The following is a 24,205-nucleotide window of genomic DNA, read 5'->3' as shown; positions in this document are numbered from 1 at the left end:
GTAGGTTACATATATTCTTTTGTATGTATATTATGTTAAAATAATCAGATTAAAAAATAAAACTATCTGTAGTCATGATGACTTACCCAGCTGATGGAATTCAAATTTCAGCGTTCAAAAGTTTAGAAATTATCTACTTCAAACCCCTAATTTTACATATGTCATAATGACTTCCAAATTGCAAAGGGCCTTGACCACATTTGCACAACTCTTTAGTGACTGTGCAAAGATCAGAACTCCTGCCTCCTGGTTCCCAGTCTACAATTTCTCCTTCCATTCTCACCCCCAAAATAATAGTAATTCTTCTTCTTCCCCTTTTTCTTCTGCTTCTTCTTCTTTCAGTAAGTTGAAGCAACATACAAGTGGCCTTACAATGACAGTGGGTGGATTAAACACCTCTGTTCCAGAAGACAGGGTAAGAAATTAGAACATGGGGATCATACTCCCTGAACAAGCAAAGTCAAGTTTCTCTTGGGCTGTGTCCTCTTTTGAAGAAGTAGGTGATAATGATCAAATTGTACCCATACTAAAGTATTAAGTAGTTTACCTTGACTCTGATTTGTGGCTCTTTGCTACTTTAAGACCAAATGGCAGGCCAGAAACTTAACATTTTGAATATGGATGTGATGTATGCTTGACTCCAAAGGGATAAGGAAAAGTGCCTTTTCAAAGGAAGCGTCCATTTTCACCAACAATTTACATAAATTGCTGACACTGGTGAAAGAAATTGTGATGTATCACATACATGTATTTTATTTAGTTAAAATCAAATATTTGCTTCCTTTCCTCCCAAAAAACAATGAGAGAGAACATTTCAACTAATCCAAGCCATTCTATTCAATATGTGGGTGCCCTGGAGCGTGAACGGAAAACCTGTCACTCTCTCAGTGGGGTTCCATTCCTGTATATACACCTTTCACTGCATGAAAATCTCCTTAGTCTGACTGTGATCCTACTTTTGAAGACCATGCATTTTAATTCTACAACATGACTGCTAAATGCTCGTCACTTACTTCCATAGCAATGAGTTTCCCAATACTAGAGAAAAACTTGCTGTGTTGGACAAATTGAAAGACTATATGTTTGTATACCATCCTTTATGAATGATTTAAGGAATTTTTTACGGCCTAATAGTCATTAGAGCTGTTCATCAACTCTTTCCAGTTTTATTCCTGGGCACCTGGTAAGGTTGCACTTTCCTGTCTCTCTGAAGTTAGGTAGAGCCATGTGACTAGTTCTGGCCATTGGTAAATGAGCACAAGTGAGGCATGCAACATTTGGAAGGAAGCGTTAGGAGTCAGTGTAAGATTTGCCATGTTCTCTTTTTCCTGCATTTGGCAAGTGCAGAAGCATAAGGAGGAAGTCTCTCTCAGACTCCCTCAGTGAGGATGGCGTGGAGCAGAGTCCCACAGTCAAACTATGATGGACACATCACATGAGTAAGGTATCAACCTCAGTTGCTTTAAGCTCCTGAGATTTGGGGGATAACACATACTGGCTGTTCACAAGGATAATTTTGATTATACACCATTTTTATCCAACTCATAACTTTATAACATAAGATGTGACCCCACCATATATTTAGGCTTCCTAGAAAATATTCATTTAGACACTGTAGGTTTTGATTCACAAACTTCTCCAAAAGGAGCACTGGAGACACTTACCATGTAACCAACACTAGTTTAAAATTGGAGTTGAAGGAGCGGCAACAACCAAGAGAAATTGGAATCCACATTTATTGATGAGAGATATATACATAAAAGTTAAAACACTTAGTGAAATATTGGATTTACAGATTATTTCCCGTATATAAAGAATATCCAGTTATTTTACACATGTAATGTTACAGTAATCAGTCCACATTGTAAGAAAGCTTAGAAAGCTAAAGGTGAGAACAAAATACTTCAACTACCCAAAATGTGCTTTGCCAACAAGGCATTTCCTAGTACCATATGTAAGAAACACCCCCAAAATTAGTTGAAGTTTTTATCTTTTTTCATTCATTAGTCTTTAAACACTATGTGCTATAGATGCTCTATTGTTACATGACTTTAGACCAATGGGGATTGTGAATGTGAGGGAAACAATTATTCTTATCTTTCATTCTGGACACACAAGAATCTTCAAAGGGAATCCTGCCTAAAGGTTAGCTTTCTTTCGGTAAGGTTTCATCCTGAATTTGACGGGAGTTGAAGAAGCCACATGCTTAGGGAAAAAAAATCTGTCTGTTCACATTTACATTCCTTCACTCCAATCATTGGAGAAGACACTGAAAATTAATGTGCTTTGTGCCCTCAGAGGATCTCTTAAGCTTCACTCCTCTTGTGAAAAGAGAGGGGCACTCAGTGTTCCCAGCTGCACATGGCCATTCTCTGTCCTTACAGAGGAAAAAGGGGTTACAGGAAATATAGACCCCACAGCATTCCATTTAGTGATAATTAGACAGAATGTGTGTTTTGGAGGCAGGTATATAATTGCATTGAACCCCCTCTTCAACCACTTGAAACACACACACAAAGCCTACTAGGTAGAGGTCCTACTCCCTTCACATATGTGGGATCTGTGCTTTACCAGTTGTTTTTTTTTTTTTTTTTTTTTTTTTGCAACCCCAAAGCTGTACACTGACCATGCTTGTGCTTCTCTTATCTTTCTAGAGACAACTGTGCAATTTACTACCAGAAGTGTGCTTTTGTGGGGTTTTGCCTGCATGGCAGTTAGTCAGTGAATGTCTTTCCTGTGCCCTGACTCAAGAAACCAAGGAGGACGAGGCTCTTCAGAACCTTTAAGTCATGAGTATCATGATCAGTATTTGGCAACCAAAGAGACAGACCTTTACCTAAGGATATGATGCTAACATGCTCATGCTCAGAAGGAGACGAACCTTTTGTCTCTCTGAGCCCAATCCATCAAGCGAAGGAGGGCTATAGATAAATGTCCTCATTCTAACTCTACCTAAGCCTAGATAATCAAAAGTTCCACAGTTGCGTTCATCGGGCACTACATAGACTTCAGATGACCTTTCACTAAGAATCATGACACATATTCAACCCTCCTTTGCCCCGAACTGCATATTTACAAAGATACTGGACACACACAGACTTTCAAACAACCATCGGTACAAAGGATTCATAGATAAGTTCTTCACTGATATACATTCCCAAGTCACTTTAAGGAAGAGGAAAAATTATTCACTACTAGTTATCTAAGAAGGAAAAGGAGGGTTTTCAAAACAACAACCAACATGTCTACTGCACTTAGATGAACGGCCAAAAATAACATTTAAATTAAATTACAATACATCTATATACCATTTCACTGAAATTACACATAGATACCTACATTATAGCTACACAAAGTGCATAGGCACTGTTCTTCATGCGTGAACCAAGTGTTACTGTGTACACACAAGAACTTCATGCTTGACAGCTATCTGTACTTGAAAATCACAGATACAGTCGTTGCCAGTTGAGGGCACATCTAATCTGTTTGCTCAATGAGGGGCGGGTTCAAATACACACCAGTACACTTTCTATGTAACTGACTATTCTCCTAAAACATAGCAAAAATACTAGCCCTACAACCATACCAGAAAGCGTGTTTGGTGGAAGGAAGATCCTCCCTTGTCTTTGCAGTCGTTATTGATTTGCCTTTTGGGGAAATTTACATAGATTGTTACTCACCTGAGGACAGAATCTACCTGGGCTGCTTCTAAACAATTTCAATGTGACTCAAAGCCCCAGTGATGGAGCATTGCTTCAGAGCTGGTACCAGTAATTTTTTTTCTTAAAAATATGTGCTCAATTCACATAACAATGTGACATTTACCACCAATTTGCTTGGCAAGAACGAACTGCGACATATCTGTCCTGATTTGCTTCCTTGCACTCACCCTCAATCTCTCTATTCAAAGTTTTCCTAAACCAATTTTCACGTAAATTATTAGGAAGACATGGGAGATTCTGACATAGAAATGATCCCACTATTATCACCTTATTTCTCATTTTCTTGGAGAAAAGCAAAATTAGAATGCTTAGCTGGGCAAACAAGGCCTTGTGTCAAAAATAAGGAGTCAGGGGACTTCCCTGGTGGTGCAGTGGTTAAGAATCCGCCTGCCAATGCAGGGGACACGGGTTCGATCCCTGGTCCAGGAAGATCCCACATGCTGCAGAGCAACTAAGCCCGTGCGCCACAGCTACTGAGCCTGTGCTCTAGAGCCCGCGAGCCACAACTACTGAAGCCCACATGCCACAACTACTGAAGCCTGTGCACCTAGAGCCAGCGCTCCACAACAAGAGAAGCCACTGCAATGAGAAGCCCGCACACCGCAACAAAGAGTAGCCCCCGCTCACCGCAACTAGAGAAAGCCCAGCAATGAAGACCCAATGCAGCCAAAAATAAATAAATTAATTAATTTAAAAAAAATAATAAGGAGTCAGCACCATTCCGGGAGTTAAAAAGACTAATTGTTTAAATGCATATCCTAACCAGCTAAGGGATTGAAGTGACTCCTTGTTCTTAATGGTCATTTTGTTCATTGCATCACAAAGGACTGGGTTCTTAAATTTTTCAAATGTGGCTGTATGCTCAGGAAACAACTGACAGCTCTAAATTGCTGTAGAAATGTCTTGTGCTTTAGTTAGTTGTAATTCTACATATGTGGTTATATAGAAAATACCATAAGAAGATATCTGTCTGCAAAATTACAGATACTAAATAGATCAATTCAGTCTACACTGAGTTCTTTATGGTTTATGAAGAATAGATACAAACCTATAACATAATGAAAGGCTAAATCAATATTAACCATATAATATCCAGGACTCTAAATATGTTTTCTCATGCTCTTTATAAATAATAGCAAAGAAGCCCACGGATTTGTTTAAAAAAGAATGTAAGGTTGGACTGGAGGAATTTTGGGGGGGATGCAATACTGATCAGAGGGCAATATATTGTCCCTGGTAACATAGATTTTTACCAGGAAGCCGAAATATATCCGCGGGCAGCAAGACCAAATTAGATTCACAGTTTGCCAGCTCTCTCCTCCAGCCGTAGAAAACAAATAGAAAAACAATATACAAAAATCCTCACAAAAGTAGTTTTTTATATACAAATCTCTGTAGTGAGCAGATTACCTGATCTGTCTTGTGCAACATGGAAATGCAATGCTGAGGTTTCCCAGGGGAAGGAGGAAGGGAAGGAGTGAAGGTCGTTTATGGAAAGATCTGGATGCCAAAGGATGAGTTCCTAGTAAGGAGAATAACTCTCCTGGAGAAGTGAGCAACAACAGTGCTAGCGTTCTGATCATACACTTCAGAGAATTTGCTCCATGGAGGCGAAAACTCAGAGATATGCTAGACTAACTTCCTTGGCTAGTGTGTGCATCTCTTTCCTACCAAAGGCAACAGGCTGTTTCTAGGCAGCTAAATGGTTGCCATGAGAAGAAACGGAGCCCCAGAAGGAGCGAATCTCCTGCTGCATCATCCCCATCCCCACGGGGAACGATGACAAGGGTCACAGTCAGCTGTTACGTTCCAACACTCACCCAGGGATGGGAGGTGTCTCCGGAGGAACTGGAGACCTGTTGCTACCCAGGCTCTAGGTCAACTGCTGACCCTGCAAGGTACCGGGATCTGTTCCAGTAGCAGGTTTTATCCTCAGCACAAAAGGGCCCTGTATAATAATCAGAAGGACTTCAAAAAATATCAAAATGGATATTTGCACCAGAAGTAAGAAGGTGAGGCAAAGCTGGACATGGAAAAAAAAAAAAAAAAAGCTGATCAGTAATTACTCAGGATATTATTTAGAGTGAATGAAATAAGAACTTGAGGGCTTCGCTTCCTTTTCCATACATTCTTATATGGATCCGTTAAGAAATATCTTTTTCTTGATGCTCTAGTGTCAGGTCTTCTGCACTAAAAATTTAAACGAACAAACAAACAAACACTAACTCGATCCTTTTAGTACTAGCTTTACATCCCTCTGCCCCGCATCTACAGAGCTGAAGTCTTCTCTGGCAATAAAGGTGCTCACGACACAATAATACCAAACGTATTGCGTATTTAGCAGAAGTTTGGACAAAGAGCAAGGATGCAAACAGTGGCCCATTGCAGCAGTACCAGAACGTGCAAGAGATTGTTCAAAGGCCATGGCCAGTCACATGCACCTTGCAGACAGACCATGCATTTTATCCAGCCTAGAAACTCTGGGCATTGAAGAAGGCAATGATCACCAATACAAGTCTATTCTTGTAAGATAGACCTTCTCCACCTGTGATGTGATGCCCACTGTACTAGCAAACCAAGAGGAAAATTTGAAAATGAACTCAACCAAATATCCCTGCATACCTCTCCAGAGAAAGGAGTTGGCCCGGGCCCACCCTGTGCGTGTCTGCGTACCAGTGGAAAGGGAATATTTACAGACAGTCGCTGTTTTTGCGTAAGTCTTGCACCAGTTTCATAAGAGTGTTCAAGTTGATTTGCCAGATGCTCCCAAATTCCCATACTGGGTTGGCAATTAGGACTGTTTGGAGGAAACTGTGTGTTTAGGGTATTCGGAGTGGGCCCTGTTGCCACAAGAGGAATGATGCAAGACCTTGAGGCAGGCCATAGGTTCATCCTGGCCCCTCATGATGACTCTGGCAGCATTTTTCCCTGAGCTGAATTGCTACTTCTATTAGGACAGTGCCTTAGGCAAAGGACAGTTTTATAAAAGGAAGTTTGTTTGTATCCCCAAATACCAAACTGTGGATGAACATGGCCATCTTCCAAGCTTGTTGTAAAACTTCAGATGAAGAGAGAGGCTTGAATTTAATTTCCCCCAAAGGGGATGAGAAAAATCCAAATTGATTATTCATTGTTGTGGGCCCCTCTGACTTACAATATAAATAGCTAATGTGTTATAGTAGTAAGCCTCTTATGAAAGAAGAAATTAAAGTAGAGATCGTTATACGGTGGTTTCATGGGGCTGGATGGGGGTTTTAACCATTTAATCCAGCACTTCACTTTTTTTTTCTTCAGTGGAGCTTGTGTGTAAAGTCACTTGTGTAAGTTATATGAATAAAAATGGGCAGAGTCTAAGTCAAAAGTTTCTCCACCCAACTGCATTATTTCTCCTCACCTCTATGTCATTCCCTGAATTAGCTGTGCTGTGCAGTGAAGTAAGACACTACTCAGTTAAGATTCCCTGTCATCTATTCTAAAACCAACCCTTGCGCTAAGTTGGATGGTCATTTATTAAACTGTCTCTTAAGCAGCAATAAGGATCATTGGAATAAGAAGGGAGGAAAAGGAAGAGTGGAAATTGGGTTTTCTTTTCAGAAAAATCATAAGCAACTGATGCCTGAACAGCTTTGAACTCACTCCATCCAAGGAGACCAATCTGCCTACAATGCAACGTCCCTGGGTTGGCACTCAGTGGTCCTTCTCGGTTTTAGCCAGAAATTACCAGATACTGAGACCATTTATCTTCTCTGACAACTAGACTTACAAAACTCTCACTTCAGAATTCCTTCAAGCCTTTTGTTTTTAAACCTAATCTTTTTAGGCTCCTAGACTGTCATATCTTATTGAAAGAGCAAGTATTACAATAATTGAAAAATCCCATTTGTTCCTTTTTCTTGGCTTGGAATGAATTTATTTGGAGAATAAGCAAAGCCAAACCAGCAACCCACACAATTGTATGGCCCCAAGCACTGGAGAGCAGCGAAGTGGGAAGAGCCACCTCCACTGGGTGTAACTTCTGAGCATTTAGTCATCACACCAGGCAAGAGCTGCTGGGGCTTGTTTATCAAGAGTCTGAACTATGGAGTATTCTCTCTGAGCATGTGGGTACCTATTTGGATTCATTGCCATATTTCTAATAGCTACTTGGTTCAGATCATGAAGATCTGTACTATCTACATGATTGCCTTAATTCTCTGACCTTCTTTGCATGGAAAATATAGCACAGACAGAACCCTTGATTCAGACAAAAGTGAAATATTGTACCATAACTTTTGCTATTGGGAACAAAGGGAAGTGTGGTATTTGCAAAAGCATGGCAGGATTGGGTTTCCTTTTGGGGATCCAGTAGGTGAGTTACCCAACTCCAAAGGGGCTTCTTGACTAGATATAAACTTGCAAATGACATATTTCTCTGTGCACGAGTGGAAATGATCTGAGACCCTCTATTCAACTGGTCATTGGGATTCCTGACCTTACCTACCAGGAGTACATCTCCCCATAATCTGAATTTACCCTAAGCCTTTCTCAGCTTCCACTAGTTCAAATCCAAAAGCTAGGCATTTTGGCAACCTTTCTTTAGACTTTCCTGAACATCCAAAGCTGATGAGTAAAGAGAAGTAAATATTTATATTTTATGGAACATGGCCACTTCTGCAGGCAATGAGGCTATAGGTTGTGTTTCCACACACAAGAGGAAGTGAAGAATCAAACCTGACAGCTACCTGGCTCAAAACTCATCATCTGAAGTTTTATATTGAAGATCTGTGTGATTTAGATGATTGCCTTGATTGTCTGATGCTCTTTGCATGGGAGGCATATCCTCAAAGATCTAAGGTAAAGCTTTGCCTTGAGAGCGATTCTTTTCACTGATAGGACTTGATTCATTGAATTGTAGTAGGTAATCAAATGATGACTCCACTTGGGTTTCCCAAAGGACATAAATGAGAAAGGAGAGAATAAAAGTCTACCTCGTTGGTTTTCTCCTGAAACAATTCTGATTCCTAAAAATAGTGAATGAGTTCATAAAAGACGGTGTTGCCAAAGCCCTGACTTAACAGAACTTAAGGGATGCAGTGTCTGTATCTGGCCTGCCATGTCTGTATACAAGTATAACATTTATGCATGGTCAAACATGAATGGACTGTTACAAGCATTCATGTTTGTGTTGGACCTATTAAAATAAATCTATGCATATAACTGACAGGTTATAATATCCTGTTTAGAAAAAGGTTGTTAGAGGTATATTCTGACTCTATTTGTTCTGTTTATAGCACATATGCTGGGCAAGGAAAACCCCGATGGGCATGGCATGAGAAGAATGAATGAGGCCTAAAAAAACCAGAGGGCACAGTCACACGTCAGCTCTACATACATCCTGGGTTTTCAGGCTAGTCCTGAATTTGAGACATTGCTTATTTTACTGATTTGTTGAACTTCCGGATGAACTGATTTCCTAAGTATATTCTCATGAAACTTACTGCATAGTTTCAAACCTGAAAAACCTGCTTTGTTAAGCTGTGCACCTAGTTTCTTCTGAACACGCTGTCGCCTTGTATATTTGTAGGTTAACTCGATAACTAGGAAAAAGCTGAAGACAAGCAAACAGGGAAGACTTTTAGGCAGAGTCTTCGGAAGACGATCCTGAGACCACTCCTTTGAGTAACATGTCAGCGTGTAAAAGTGCTAACCTGGCGTTAAACAGCAGAACCACAAGCTCCTAGATGCCTTGCCTAAATCCTTCTCCTCACCATAAAAAAGCTCTTGGGAGCACCACTTAATGGTGATCCTTAACAGTTTCACAGTTAAATCCGGAACTGTCCCTTTGACCCACAACATCTGCTGTAAAGGATGCATTTTCCACTACTACATTTCAGCATGCCCTTGCCACCCTCTTAATTGTCCATCTAATGAAAATAAAGACAAATGTATTTAAAAAAAAAAAAAAGCAAAAACTACTTAATACTGCTCAACACTGATTCTTATAGAAAACAAAAACAACTAGGGCTTAAGAGACAAAACTACTAGAATCTCATGTCTCTTGTGTGTTCCAAAGGTATCTGATTTGGAAGAGAAAAGTCACAAGGAGTGGGTAATAAAGGGCATGTATGTCCATAAACACCCTCTCCTAAGAAAATCTGGACTCTATGACTCTTCATAAATATCTCAGCACCCATCTGCTGACCGCAGATAAACACCTTACTCTCACATTGGACCAAGGTTCTACACACGTCAAATGTGCTTTATTTCTCAATGATTCATGCTCAAGTCCTCAGAAAACTCCTAAAGCCAGCAACCTTAGGAAAATACTGTGGGTTATTCAACAGAAAATGATAGTACAGACATTGAAAAATGTAGCTTGGAGGTGCCTACAGCATGCAAGGCACCGACTGGGCTATTCCAATTATATTATGTATTCCCTCAAACTTCCACAGCCTTGAGAAGATTCCATCTGTGAAGTTCTGTAAAGTCATCCTTTGTTCCTACTTCATGGTTCAAGGCTGCCTTGACTTTGCCATAAGAATGTCACCTTTATAGGATTTTGCACCTATGTTTGTTTTCTGTTCCTTTCCACAGAGAAGACTGGGGGAAAAGATGGGCTCTGCTTCCAACTGTGTCCTGTAACTGGTTTTAGGTGCTTTGATATAATATAACAAAAAGCTTTCCACATATTAGATAACTAACAAACAGTGTTTTGGTTTTGTTTTTATCATGAGATTAGTATTAAAAGAGGCACAGCCAACCCAACTATCCTCCATCTGTGAGGAGAGTAAAATGATTAAGCCTTCTAGTTTGATGAGAATATGATTGAAATAATTTGGGGATTAAGAATGTCTTTTTTTGGTAGAGACCCAAATAAGAATTGTATGAACGAAACAAAGACACTGAAGCATAGATCGAATAATCTCACTTGATTTCACTATGCCAGGTGATGCAAACCAAACACAAAACTAATTTGAATCTTTGAATCTGGTTAAAATGTATGTTGACTGTGCTCTCTTACTTTTGTCAATATACACAGAAGTTACATGTAAATTACATCCTAATCCCTTATCAAATTTAGAGCAAATTATGAGACCTACTTTGAAATTCAACAATTATCCCCATAAACTAGATGGGGTAGAGCAGAGACTCAGTGGGTTCCATAACCGGCTACCTTTAAGATATGGCTCCCACTATGACTCTCTTTGAAACATTTAGCCATGTAACTTAAAGCGTGTACAGAAGAGAAATTGTACCTTAAGATGGGTACTTTGTTTTAATCAACACAAGGACATATGCTACAAGACATTTAAGGGGATTTACTTCTAAAGGCTTCTAACAGAATCTCTTGTGTGTTACAAGGTGAGGCATGGAGAACACTGGAAAGAGTAACACACTGACTGTCTGCCCATTAATCCAAATCCCTGGAATGTGCCACACGGCTTCAGTCGTGTCCCCTGGGAAAAGAGCATCCACGGTTCTGCATCTTGAGGGAAAAGGGAAGCTGGCAAGAACGCGTCTTCAATTCAAACTGATTCCTGCAGCAGCATCCATTCAAACAATAATACAAGTGAGAAAATTAGACGGTTACCAAGCATTATTTGGCAAAGACACAGCACCGTGCCTATCACTGACTCACAACAGATCCTCTAAGCCTCAGCTAACAGATTAAGTAAACATAGAAATATATGTATTTTTTTTCTTTTCAAAGAAAGCTTGTTTATATCCTCTTTTACCATAAGATACGCTGGGGAGTTTATTCAAGAATTTGCTGACAGTCATATCCTTATTTTTCACGTTTCCAAGGTTCTTCGTCAACACTGCAGTCGGCTGACTTTCCGTTGGCTGCCAGAGTTACCTGAAAATAATTATCATCAACATCCAGCTTACGGGCCACAAACCAGAAAACCACCCGGGGGGTCATGTGGAGGAGCACCAGACCCAGATTCTACTACACGACTTAAATATTAATTTTAAACGTTGTTCCTTCCAAATTGATTTTGAACTGGTCTTAGTTTTCAACACTGATTTGTGAACATTAAAAAAAAATACATATTTGCCTGGGGGGTATTGAGCGACTAGAGATACTTTGCAAGTTGGGGGATAAACAACTTCTACTATGATTTTAGGGTTGTGAGGGTGTCTAATTACCCATAGACCCACCACACAACAATGCAGTCCTGAAAACATAGTGCCCTTGTGCTACTCCAGACAACCGCAGAGAAAAAAAAATCCAGAACTAGGCAGCTAGTTCTACTCATGCACGTGAAAGGTTCAGTTGCAATGAGGCCAGGTGGAGTTTATACATGTCCAATTTTCAAATCGTGATGGTCTGGCTCTACCATATAAGCTATCCAGGCTTTAAAAATTAAAAAGGAAAGGACGGAATTAAAAGGCTGAAATCAGTATCTCTAAATTATTTCACTGCAGACATTTATTAATCAACTATAATCTCCAGACTGTCAGTATTATGCTTCCCTGGCTCTCAGCGAACTGAACCCTTACACAGAATGGGAAGTTTTCCCCTCCACGTCTAAGTCGTTTTCCTAGCTTACCTTCCATCTGTCTGTCCTCAACGTCATGTGCAAACTTAAACCCACGACTGATATTCCACATAATGGAGAGACTGGATTTATGGAAGCATTAGGATATGGAGACATGACAAACGCAGCAATGTTTGAAAGAAATCTGGCCTTCTTCTTACCCAAGTGGAAGTGAGAGGCATGCATTATGAACACACACAACATGCTAGGAACAGAAAACTTTTCACGAACCAAGCAAATGAAAATAAAAACTACTCATTCCTCCGGTCCCCATGAGGCCCCCGCATTGTTTTTTTTAAAAAAAGACCATGCAACAAGCAAATGAAAGCATCACATGCAGTTCTTCTGATTAAAATTAAAAACATTGCATAACTTCAAACTACGGTTACAAGGCAAGAGTTTGAAAATAGAGAGACCAACATGACAGAACAATGCTTAGAATGGTTAAAGTTGTGACCAGAGCAGCAGCAAACTTGTTTCCCCTTCAGTGAACTGTCAGGAAAGACGGCCAGGGACAAACTATCTGCCTGGAGCAAGCTGCCTGTTCACCATGACCTTGAATGTACCTATTTGGCTTTCAGTGATGAACCAGATCAATAGCTGTGCCACATTATAAATCATGGTGTGGTGCCTTTGGAAAACCAGACAGAGCTCAGGCGGCAGGGGCACGGGGGTTATTGTTTTCAAATACTGGGACCTGTGTCTCTGAAGTAGCTGGGACAGCAGCTTTTTTGGCATTTCCTTTTTCTGGCTGGATTAAAGGAAGCAGGGACTCCGCTCCCCCAGTCTACTCCACCCGGCTCCGTCCCAACACCTGGGTAATGGAAGAGCCAAAAGGGGAGAACTGGCAGTAAGCAGTGATGTCTCCCAACTCAGCTTTTAAAACAGTGAGACTGAGAATGGACCAGAAGGAGGTTCAAAGGCAGGAGTAAATGTGACTCAGATATTCTGGGAAAGCCTTCAAATTCATCTCCATAGCTCTGACTGCCTCCTTTGCATATAGGTGTCAACTCAGTTAATTGGTCTAGAGCGAGAAATGTCGATTGGCCTCGCCTCACAATCTTCACTGAGCTGAACCCATCACTTCACTAAAAAATGCAAACCACCGAAGAGTTATTAAACCAATATGGCCGTTTCATCATTTCCATGATATGCTCAGTTTCACCATTTGACCATCTAAACACTAATTCACCAATGAGTTTGCAGGTGGTTGGTTTGGTGGTCGATTACCTAGAAAGACTGAGCCACTGTCTCTATCAAACTGTCCAGCAAAAAAGGTTATCTGAATTAAAGCATGGGGTCGAGATGCTAAAAGTATACACTCAGTAAATATTTCTGAACAGCCTACTGCATGCCTGGCACTGCCTTAGGGCACAGCAGTGATAAACAGGGACGCAGTCTCTCTCCTCATGGGCTTACTTCACAGTGATAGAGACAGTTGACCAACATTTCCCTTTAGGGATTGAACTGTTTGCTAAAATAAATGAAGCAAATTTGTCCTGATGTGCTTGATACGCTTTAAGGGGAAAAAAAGTGCAGGAAGTCTGAAATCTAAAGACATCTCCATGCCTATACTCCTTCCTCAAAACTTGTCCTACACGATATTGTTAAGAAGCCTCTTGAGATGCTCCAGAAGGGCCGCACCAAAGGCAGTTAACCGCTAGGATTCTTCTTATATATAACTGCAAAGTTAAAGAACATATGTGGTGATTTTATTTTGTTTCCTACTACTATTTTTCCTCGTAGGGCAGTAATTGGGATCAAGCTGTATCTCCACTATATAACTATACATTCATCTTGCTGTCCTCCAGTGCCTAACTCAGGGCTTTGCAGATTATGGGCACTCAATAAAACTTGACTAATAATCAAAATATAGGAGGTCATAGGAATAAGATGGGGGTGCTCAATTAAACCCCACAAGGCACACGATGAATACTTGTTAAATACAATAGAGCATAAAGCTACTCCATGGAATGTTGACCCTTGTTTACCAAAACTAATATTTTGATGGGGAATAATCCAGCACAATCATTGAGATGTGGAAAACACTAACTTTCCAGAATGGAGTATACCATTTAGGTGCATCTGAATTTCTAACAATTTTAATTATTTTAACTGAGTCAATTAATTTATGCAATTGCCTCTTGATGGGCGGGGTCCCTCCCTAATTTGCATCAGAGCCCTGGTTTACCCACACATGTAGCTTATACAGAGGGGATGAACCAAAGATGGTGGCTGACCTATGATACAGTCCAGTAGAGGGGGTTGCTTCTGTGTCATCCTTAGTTGTCTGGAAGAAGCCATGGCATATATTTGGAATGACCCAGAAATAACATAGGGAGAAATTAACTATTAAATGAGATCCGTCAGCAGGAGTCAAAAAGGTATCAGAAATCTGTGTTCGGTTCAGATTGTCCTCAGTTGCCACTTACAACCCTTAGAGTTGACCCTGCTCACCTGCCAGGGTTTCTCCAAGTTTGCTTCACTCTGGTCAGGACACTTTGACTTTGACAATGTCAAGTTAGTTACAATGAAGGCTAGACAGAGCCCATCAAGCTTGAAGACTTAGCATCCAACAGCTTGGAAAAGAGTCCAGAACATCCACGCTTCAGGAAAAATGGTGCTGCCAGGCAGTATGTGACATATAGTGTTTTTTTTAAAGACATCTATGGATAATTGTCCTGAAGGAGAGTTATTCTTTACTTGAAATTGCTTCCCCATTCTTGGAGCAAAGTGATTGCCAGGTCAAAACTCACCTTCCCACAAAAATAATGACGAGAAAGAGAGCTGCACAAAGTTATGTGGGCACATTTTTGACCAATACATGATATAGAGCAAGAAGGAATACTTGTGCTACGTAAATCAAATGATTCTGAGTATTTCTCTTGATGTTTCACTTGAACAGAATATTTGAAAGCCAGCAAGGCCCTAGAAACCACAAATTCTTGAGCATAATATTCAAAGAAAACTGATTGAATTTGTGAAGTGGGTGGACGGGGGAGTCAAAATGATTGTTTTACATCACATGGATAAAACAAGCAACCGATTGGCTCTTTCACTGTTAGACTTGTTGATTTCCTGCCACGTTAGACACAGAGTTAGATGATCTGGGACTCATAGATGCTTGAGTTACATGATTCTTTAGAAAAATAAATGTGACAATAATACATGCAGGGCTTTTGTGTTTGCTTTAAGAAATTGAGCATGCACTATTATATACAGGTCTCAATATCCATGAATGGGAAAGGTACCTTGCACTCATCTACTATGACAGAGTTGTGTGCAGTATAGACACATTGGTTGGAGTTGTTTTCCCTGTGGTTCTTCATGTCATCATAAATGGACTGAGTCTTGGTCATTTCAATATCTTCATGCACTCGGTGCTGGGAGTCAATGGTGTCCAGCTCAGACTTGGAGAGGTGATAGACAATCCCAGCCCCAAAAGAGTCTCCCACAACATTGACGGATGTTCTCATCCTGTCCCTGGGGACAAAGAACAGAACACGTTTAGTGAGGAAGCAGTATGATGTGATGGGTGGGGAGGTCAAGGTCTAGAACGTAGAGACCTGGGGTTGAGTTCTGGCTCTACCTTTCCCTCTGCCTGGTCTGGGGCAAGTGACTTAACTTTTAGAAGCCTTGATTTCCTTGTTTGTCGATTGGAGATAACAATCATACTTCTCTCATAAGCTCGTATGAAAATTAAATGAGACAATGTATGTAAATTGCTTAGCAAAATGTCTAATGAATGGTAAGCACCCAATAAACAACAGGAAAAGAGAAAGGAGGAGGAGGGGAGGAAGAAGTAGAGGGAAATAATGTGTCCAGATCTCAGAATTAGTTCCCAGACTGCAGCCATTCCTAGCTGTGTCCAGCAAGTCCTCTTGATTTAAACTGTTCTTCGAAGATTCCAGATTACCTCCACTTATTTTATTTACTTATTCTACAGGAAAGTGCAACCACCTGTGAATTCCCCCATAGTAGAAAATTCATCTTTTTTTGTAAGGATCTAAACAACACTGCCTTCCCCCTGGGCCCCAGTCTGTCCCTAGCACACTCGTATACACAGACACAGCTGTTGGGTAAGAAACTCAGTCACAATTTCCTCCCTGACCTATATGTGTAATGCCTATGTGTCCTGAAAAAAACCGAAATACTTTCTCTTGCTCTCTCTGTTAACTAAAAAAAAATAAAATCTTCCAGAGGGCCTCTTGAACCAAGAAGGGTTGAGAAAAATCATTCCTCAAATCTTGTTTCTCAAGTTCTGACTTGAAAAAAATAGGATGGTTGATAATGTTCCCTCTTAGAACGTCAGCACCAGGAAAACCAATTAAGTTCTTAAGAGTAAGTTGTAGTCTTTCACCCATAAGTTTACATCAGTGTGAAGAGTCCTTTTGACCATGCTTATGAGATACCCAAAGCTCTAAAAAGAAGGATGCTGGAGAACCACAAAGAAAAGAAAGAAAAAGGAGTTTAGGTAAAAATGCTGCTGAGACATCTTAGTTCAGGGCACTCTAGTCTTCAATTTAAAATAAATAAATAAAGGACGATACTAGAATTGGTTTAAGGCAAAGTGGAAACCTTAATAGGTTCTTGGAACAAAGGCCTAAAATAAATTCTAGTTGCTATGATCAAATCTATTTCTCATTAGAGAATAGTAATTATGAAGTTGCACTAGGAGGAATCTGGCCTGGTTCTCTTGCAAGGAACTTGGGAGCCAGCTGTCCTTCAGGTTTCAAGCAGGAAGATGCTGCCCATGAAAAAATAAAGATCAAAGCCCGGCTTCCACTCTCAGGGGTATCTCTCTATCTGAGAAGGCTCTCCCCCTCCCTTCCGCTTTGGAGAATCTGCCAGGGTGATAGTCTTAACATGAATGAAGACTGGGTCTTGAGGTCATCCACAGAATCAGGCACTTGAAATCAAGATCACTAAGAAGCCCCAGTATAAGCAGATGAGAAGGAATATGTATTAAGAAAAAGCATGGACTCTGGAGGCAGGCTGACCTGGATCAAAGGCCAGCTTTTCCCCTTACCTGTTGGACAACCTTGATCATACTTAACATTTGTGAGTCCTGGTTGTCTCATTTATAAAATGGAAATAATAAAAGTGTTCCCCACATAAGGGTTGTTGTGAACAAAATGCTTAGCACAGTTCCAGATGTTTAATAAGAACTCACAAAACATTAATTTTACATGATGTATACTTTTAATATCACTATTAATCTTATCAAGTCAATTCATATATTTTTTTGGCAGCTCCTAGGTAGAACATCCAAACATGCCTGCTTAAGCTACTCTCTCCCCTGAAAACATTAACCCTATTTATAGGCCAATTCCTATGGCAGCACACCCAACTAACCAGCTGAGTTATTTGTTCATCATGCAGTTGTAGTCTACTTTGTTGCTTTTCCACTATACTTTCCATCCCTCCTGGCCTGTGCTCTGAGCCATGCACCCAACACCCCTGATCAATTGTTAAATTCCAAAGAGCACTAAAGTTTTGGAGAGGAATGCTCTGAATACTCATCTCATGGCCCAGAAGAATCTGCCTTATTGGCAAGTAGAGGGACCAAAGGTAATGGTGGTAGTGACGATGATGGTAGCTAACTTTTATTTGTATAGGAATATACCTTGTAGATATTACCATATTTAATCCTCACCATAACTCTATAAGAAGGACTATTATCCACATTTAAGAGATGGAAACACTGAGGCCCAAAGAGATTAAGTGGCTTCCCAAAGTCACACACCCTAGTAGAGTCACAGAACCATATTTGGACACAGGCAATGTGACTCCAGAATCCCCGTACAGATGAACTGGTTTGCAAGGCAGAAATAGAGACACAGATGTAGAGAACAAACATATGGACACCAAGGGGGGAAAGCAGGGGCTGGGTGGTGGTGGTGGGATGAATTGGGAGATTGGGATTGACATGTATACACTAATATGTATAAAATAGATAATAAGAACCTGCTGTATAAAAGTAAATTAATTAATTTAATTTAATTAAAAAAAAAACAACAATCCACTGTCTGCCACGTGATGCAAAGCACCCAGGAGCCAGACAGCCCTGATTTTGAATCTAGCTCAGCCATATATGAACGGTGTGACCTGGGTGACTTCCTCAACCAGAATTTTTCTCATCCAGTCAAAATACCCACTTTACAGAATTTGGGGAAGATAACACCAGTTCCTGATCCACAGCTGATACTCATTATGTGCTGTCTCCTTTCCCTTTTGGAGATAAGCATCACTCATATCCCATCACGGGGACAAAAGCGCAAAATACTATGCTCAAGGGTTAATTACTTTTCCAGCTTAATAAAGCCATTTCCACTCAAATGAGTGATACAAGTTCACAAACTCCCCCTTCCTCAACTCTTGGCTTTCTTTGACACAAAACCCTACTCTCCTGAGCAGTCACTGAACCAAGTTTTGGGAATAGCATTTCTGGGTGAACTTTCTCCAAATGTGCACAATGCTCATGTCTCTTCCATAGGCTCAGTTCTCTTTGAATTTGAAAAGGAACTCTAACCAATGGAAATAGTCACCAGGACAGTAATGGATGGAAGACAGAGTTGGGTGAAATCAAAGCAGACTAATGTTTGATGCCCAAATCAACATACAAAGGGCCCTGTACTTAGGGTAAAACCCTAACCCAAGTGTTCTAACTCTCTCACTTCTTACCTGAGCATGAAATATGGAATGAGGCTAATTCCAACTTCACAAGAAGTTGTGAGGGTTAAGTGAAATGAGAGACACAATGGGAATGCCTTAAATACTCATTAAAGATTGCAGGAGCACATAAGCCTGAAAATGGCTAAGTGGAAATAAGATAAGAATGTGGACTCTAATACTTGCTGAGTTCTTTGTTAGTTCATTGATTCATTCAACAGGTATATAACGAGCATCTTAGTGTGTGCACTATGCCAGGTGTCCAAGCAGTAAAGAGCAAGAAAAGACCCTTTCTCTGTTCTCTTTTCTGGTAGAACCTACACTCTCTTTACTTGTCTGTATCCCCCACTAGAGTAAGATAAATATTCTAGTAGGAATAAGTGCTGCGTGTCCTTGGGTTTTGTAGGCAGGACAGTTTATCTACACTTGGGCCCCAGCAAAGGATTGAATAGAAGTGTCTTGAGTCAGGCGCTAAGGGTGGGTCTGAGACAATGAGCTAGAGAGAAGAGAGAACTAATACGTGTGAAATCTAAGAGGTGGGCACCCTCAGGAGCGTTCAGGATGACTAGTGAGTACAGTGAGAGGCAGAAAGTAAGGACTGACCAAATCATGTATAGCCTTATCAGTCAAGTGCAGGAGTTAGAACTTTATCCCATGTGTGATGAGGAGCCATGGAAGGGAAGGATCACGCTTGTTCCATTATAAAGGATGGCAAGACTGAAAGAGCAAAATCCACTTAGTGAAGATGTGGGGAATATGGAGAAAGATGAATCTGAGAGACATTTAGGAGACAGAATTACAGGACTTGAGGACTGATTGGTTATAGAGAATGAAAAAGGAAAAGAGTCAAGAATTCCTCCCGAGTTTCTGATTTGGACAACCAGTGGACAGGGCTACCACATGTAGGGGACACAACTGGTTGGGGTGAGAAAGATTCTGGTATCAGCTTAAACATACTGAGTGTGAGGACCGTGACCCAGCCAAGGGGAGATGTCCCGCAAGTGGTTGGGAATACGGACTAAAGGTCGGGAGAGACAGCTGAGCTACGGGTAGGAAATTAGGAGTCAACACCTAGAGATGCCATGGATGGGTGCCAAGGCAGGTTCAGTTCATCCTTGGGGAGAAGTAGAGTGAGACAAGCAGACAATCTAGTCTACAACCCTGAGGGAGACCAACATTTAAGGACTGGGCAAAGGAGTAAGAGCCTGCAAAGGTGGCAGGAAATTAGAAGAGCCTGGGGGAAGAGTGTTTCAAAAATAGGGGTGTGAAGGACAATACCCATGATTGCCTGGAGGTCAGGTGAGATAAGGGAAAGCGGTGTCTCTTGGTTTCAGCATCGAAGAGGCCATGATTGACCTGGCAAGGGTAGTTTCCATACAGAGGCAGGGACAACAGAAGTCTGCTTGCCATTGCTAGAAACTTGAATGAGAGAAGAGGAAGAGGGCATACTATGTAGAATCAACTTATTCAAGAAGATGGTGAGGAGACAGAATGGTAGACAGAGGCAGACGGAAAACAGAAATTTCAGTTTGCTTTTGAGGCCACCAGGGGAATATCTGACCAACTCTGGGGAAGTCCGATTCTGGCCAAAAGCAGGATATGGGGATTTATGGTTCACATGTGGAAAATTTCTCCACAGGCAAATACTTTCATTTTCTCTCCCAACAGCCCTGACCCGTTCACAAAACCCTGCTGACCTCCGGAGTTTTTAGGCTGCTTGGTAAAAAGAATTTTAGGGTGCTTGCTATTATTCTCGGGTCTGGATGTGGTGCATCAGGACCTTGAGAAGGGGACAGAGGTGAAGGCAGAATCTTTAATTGAATGAATTCACTACAGATGACATAGCTATTCTTTGGGGGCTACCGGGAATCAAAACCAAGAGGGGAGCTTGATGAAGCTCCTTCACGCTGCAGCTCTGGGTCTGGTGCCCTGGAAGCAAAGCATTTGCCAAGGTGCTCTCTCTCTTTCTCCTTCTTTCAGTCTAAATCTTCTGGCAGGAAGATGGTGGGATTGTCTGAAAGTCCTGCTCACAGACGAACAGAACCAAGGGGGCAGGGTCACTCAAGATTCATCTGGTCCCTGGTATTGGAGTGAACCACATGAAATTGCCATTTTAATGAGTCCACAAAAGCCAACTATTGGCAATTTCATATAAGTCAGCTTAATATTCATAGAAACAGACCATTGTGTCTGCCTCTCAGAATGCAAGGTGCGCAGTGTGGCAGGTGGGTCGCCTGAGGCCCCAGACGTTGAGAAGGCTGGCACGGTTCCGGGCATCGGAGAGCTCAAACCACATGGGATTAGGGAAGGGAAGAAGGACCCACAGAAGCATTGGTTAAGAGTGTGAATTTTGGGGCTTCCCTGGTGGCGCAGTGGTTGAGAATCTGCCTGCCAATGCAGGAGACACGGGTTCAAGCCCTGGTCTGGGAAGATCCCACATGCCGCGGAGCAACTGGGCCCGTGAGCCACAATTACTGAGCCTGCGCGTCTGGAGCCTGTGCTCCGCAACAGGAGAGGCCGCGATAATGGGAGGCCTGCGCACCGCGATGAAGAGTGGCCCCCGCTTGCCACAACTGGAGAAAGCCCTCGCACAGAAACGAAGACCCAACACAGCCATAAATAAATAAATAAATAAATAAATAAATTAAACTTTAAAAAAAAAAAAAAAAAAAAGAGTGTGAATTTTGGATTCAAGCCTGGATTGCAATCCTGGCTCCAGCAGGATTAGCTGGAAAAACAGCGTTTGCCACTCAGTTTTCTCATTTGTAAAATACGGAAAGTAATATCCACCTGCAAGCACGTGGAGAAGGTAACAACGGCTGACCCATATGGAGCGCCTGTCCTCTGAGAGGTCCTCGGCCAAACTCTGCCTATAAAAGGCTTGACAGGGCGCCTGACCCAAACTCAGCGTTCAACCTTAACTGCTCACTGCCAACATCATCATTAGTCCAAGTGAAAAGGGGAGCAAATCACTTCCTATCTTATTCCTCCATCACATCTTATACGTTCCTCTTTTGCACGTAGCACTGAGGGGATTTTTTGACCACATCCATCCCCGTTACTAGACTATTAGCCCTTTGAGAGTTGATACCATATTCGTTTATGACATGGGCAGGACCTTGGGGAAGGAGGTAGGCAGGTATGTGAAGGACGCAGGGTGGGGATGGATCATTATTTAAGAAGTGGAAGCAGATTAACTCTAGAAAGAGAACTGTCTTTTGTTTAGCGAACATCCAGTTGGATATTTTGGTGGTGAAAAGTTAGGATGCGGGACAAGATCTAGAAGAAGGAGGAGAGAGACACCGAGAGACACCAGATTCCCTTGCAGAGGAGAATGAGAGAGGTGTCTTGAGAGCTGGGGGAAGACACAGAGGTGGAGAGCGAGGAGACCCAGCAAGGCAGGCAGAGACTGGAACTAAACAGGTGTAGGGAGAGGTTCCCAGGGGTGGGGGACACTAAAGGATTTTTTTTAAAGAAAATAAATGCCTATTATTAACTTTTTACTTTCTGTAAATTATTATTAGCAGTGATTACTTCAGAGAAACAAGACCTGAAATTATAGGGGCGGAAAAATTTTCCCTTCTTCCCTTCTAGATTCTTTGGCTGGTCTAATAATTAAATCGAAAATTTAATTTTGGACATACAGGAAAATTGAATTTTGTACATACCTGAGCCTTATAAAAATAGGAGACTCAGAGGCAGTCAGGCAGTTGAGATTTATATGCCATCCTAAGCTAAGGAAGGGGATAAGGGTCTGGGGCTTGAAAGGGGAGGAAGATAATTCACAGGAAGAGCAAATATTTGGTAAAAAAATGTTTGCCCTGCCACGCAGATAAGTCTCTCCAGTGAAAAAGTTATCTCTGGTAATAGCACTCTTCCTGGTATAGGCCTCCTTTCTAAATTCTTTTAGGCAGTTAAGGGGAGGTAAAAAGCTTGTCTTGAGTCTGCTGGGTCTTGACTGCTTTCAGCTTAAAGTAACCCACGTGCCAACTGGCATTTTGCGGGGAGTCACGTATTTTGCTCCTTTTCAAGATTCAATTGTAGGTGAAGGGAGACTTCTCTTTCTCATTTTGTAACTCTCCTGAGCTTGGTCCCTCCTCTCCCTTCCAGGAGCACGTATTTCTTTTGTAAGCATTAAAACATGATTTCTCTGTGTGGAACTATCGCCCCGTCTCCACCCCACTCCCCTGATGGGCAATTACACTGCGTTGAGTCAGGGACACTTTGGCAGGGGAAGGAAAGACTTAGTCAAAAAAGATAAGAATGTCATGCTAAGGATGACAGAGAAAGAAGATGAGGTAAGATGCAGAAAAAAAAGAGAGATCAGTGGAAATAGGAAATCAAAGCAAAAGGCTTAAACATGAGCCCCTAGACTCTTCAGAGATAGGGTAGATGTAGGGCTTGGTTTTCTTTTCCACCAGACATGGAATGAGGGTTAAATCAGTTATGTGTGTGTAAATATGCACGTGTGTGTGTCTTAAATAAGAGAAAGAGAACCCAGATGGGCAAGCCTGGAACATCTACAGAATAGCCGGACTGTCAGTTTGAATCCCAGTTCAGCCCTTTAATATCTACTAAACTGAGATAAGTTTCTTGGCTCTGAGCCTCAGTTTTCTCAACTGTAAAACGGGGATAATATTACTAGCTGCCTCATAATTTGCTGCAACTTTTTAAACAAGTCTATGTAAAGTGCTTAGAACAATGTCTGACAATGAAGGGGCACTCACTGAGTATTAGTTATTAGAGTCCTGTGTCCTTTTGATCTAGTTTCATTGAATGGGTGCACACAATGTCAACCAGTGCTCAAAAAAGAGTAGAGATGCTCATATACTACAGTCAGGAACTCCTACTCCCTACCTCTGGTCCATTGCTTCTGGAAGTCGGGTCCCTGGACTGATCATCAGTATCCCCTGGGAACTTGTTAGAAAAGCCACTTCTTGGGCCCCTCCCCAGATCTCCTGAATCTCCAGGAGGTTTTGGTGCACGCTCGAGTTTGAGAACCAATGCTCTATTCCATCCTGGGAGGCTAATGAGGGAGCCTCTGAGTGCCCACTGCAGGGCGGAGGTTCCCTCAGGCTTCCTTATAAGTGCCGTCTCAAGTCATGAGCAAATATGTCCCCAGAAGCAATCTCACTAGCAGTCCCATGTGATAAGTGGGCCATAGATCCACTTGGCTTTCCTTTTCCCACCTGTGGCCAGACCCAGTTATTTATCGTCTCTTCCTGGTATTGGCCCACAGTTCTCCTTCCCTCCCGAATCCTTCAGAGAGAGAGGGGTGTCACAAGATCT

At 41.6% G+C, this 24,205-nt stretch overlaps 1 protein-coding gene across 3 annotated transcripts in view; it reads right to left on the bottom strand.

Moving 5' to 3' along the window:
• Positions 1-1,718: 1,718 nt before the first annotated feature.
• SLC1A2 (solute carrier family 1 member 2) overlaps positions 1,719-24,205 on the bottom strand; it is a 156,097-nt gene continuing 133,610 nt past the window's right edge. For all 3 annotated transcript variants that reach the window (XM_007181078.3, XM_007181079.2, XM_057553441.1), the window contains exons 10-11: positions 15,496-15,727; positions 1,719-11,559 (exon numbers count right to left, since the gene is read on the bottom strand). In XM_007181078.3, the coding sequence (XP_007181140.1) occupies positions 11,488-11,559; positions 15,496-15,727 (304 nt within the window). In that variant the 3' untranslated portion in view covers positions 1,719-11,487. The remainder of the gene's footprint in view (positions 11,560-15,495; positions 15,728-24,205) is intronic.

Source organism: Balaenoptera acutorostrata, chromosome 9 (genome assembly GCF_949987535.1).
Source record: "Balaenoptera acutorostrata chromosome 9, mBalAcu1.1, whole genome shotgun sequence".
Lineage (NCBI taxonomy): Eukaryota > Metazoa > Chordata > Mammalia > Artiodactyla > Balaenopteridae > Balaenoptera > Balaenoptera acutorostrata.
The sequence above is the reverse complement of the archived record's forward strand: the minus strand, read 5'-3'. Positions and strand labels throughout refer to the sequence as shown.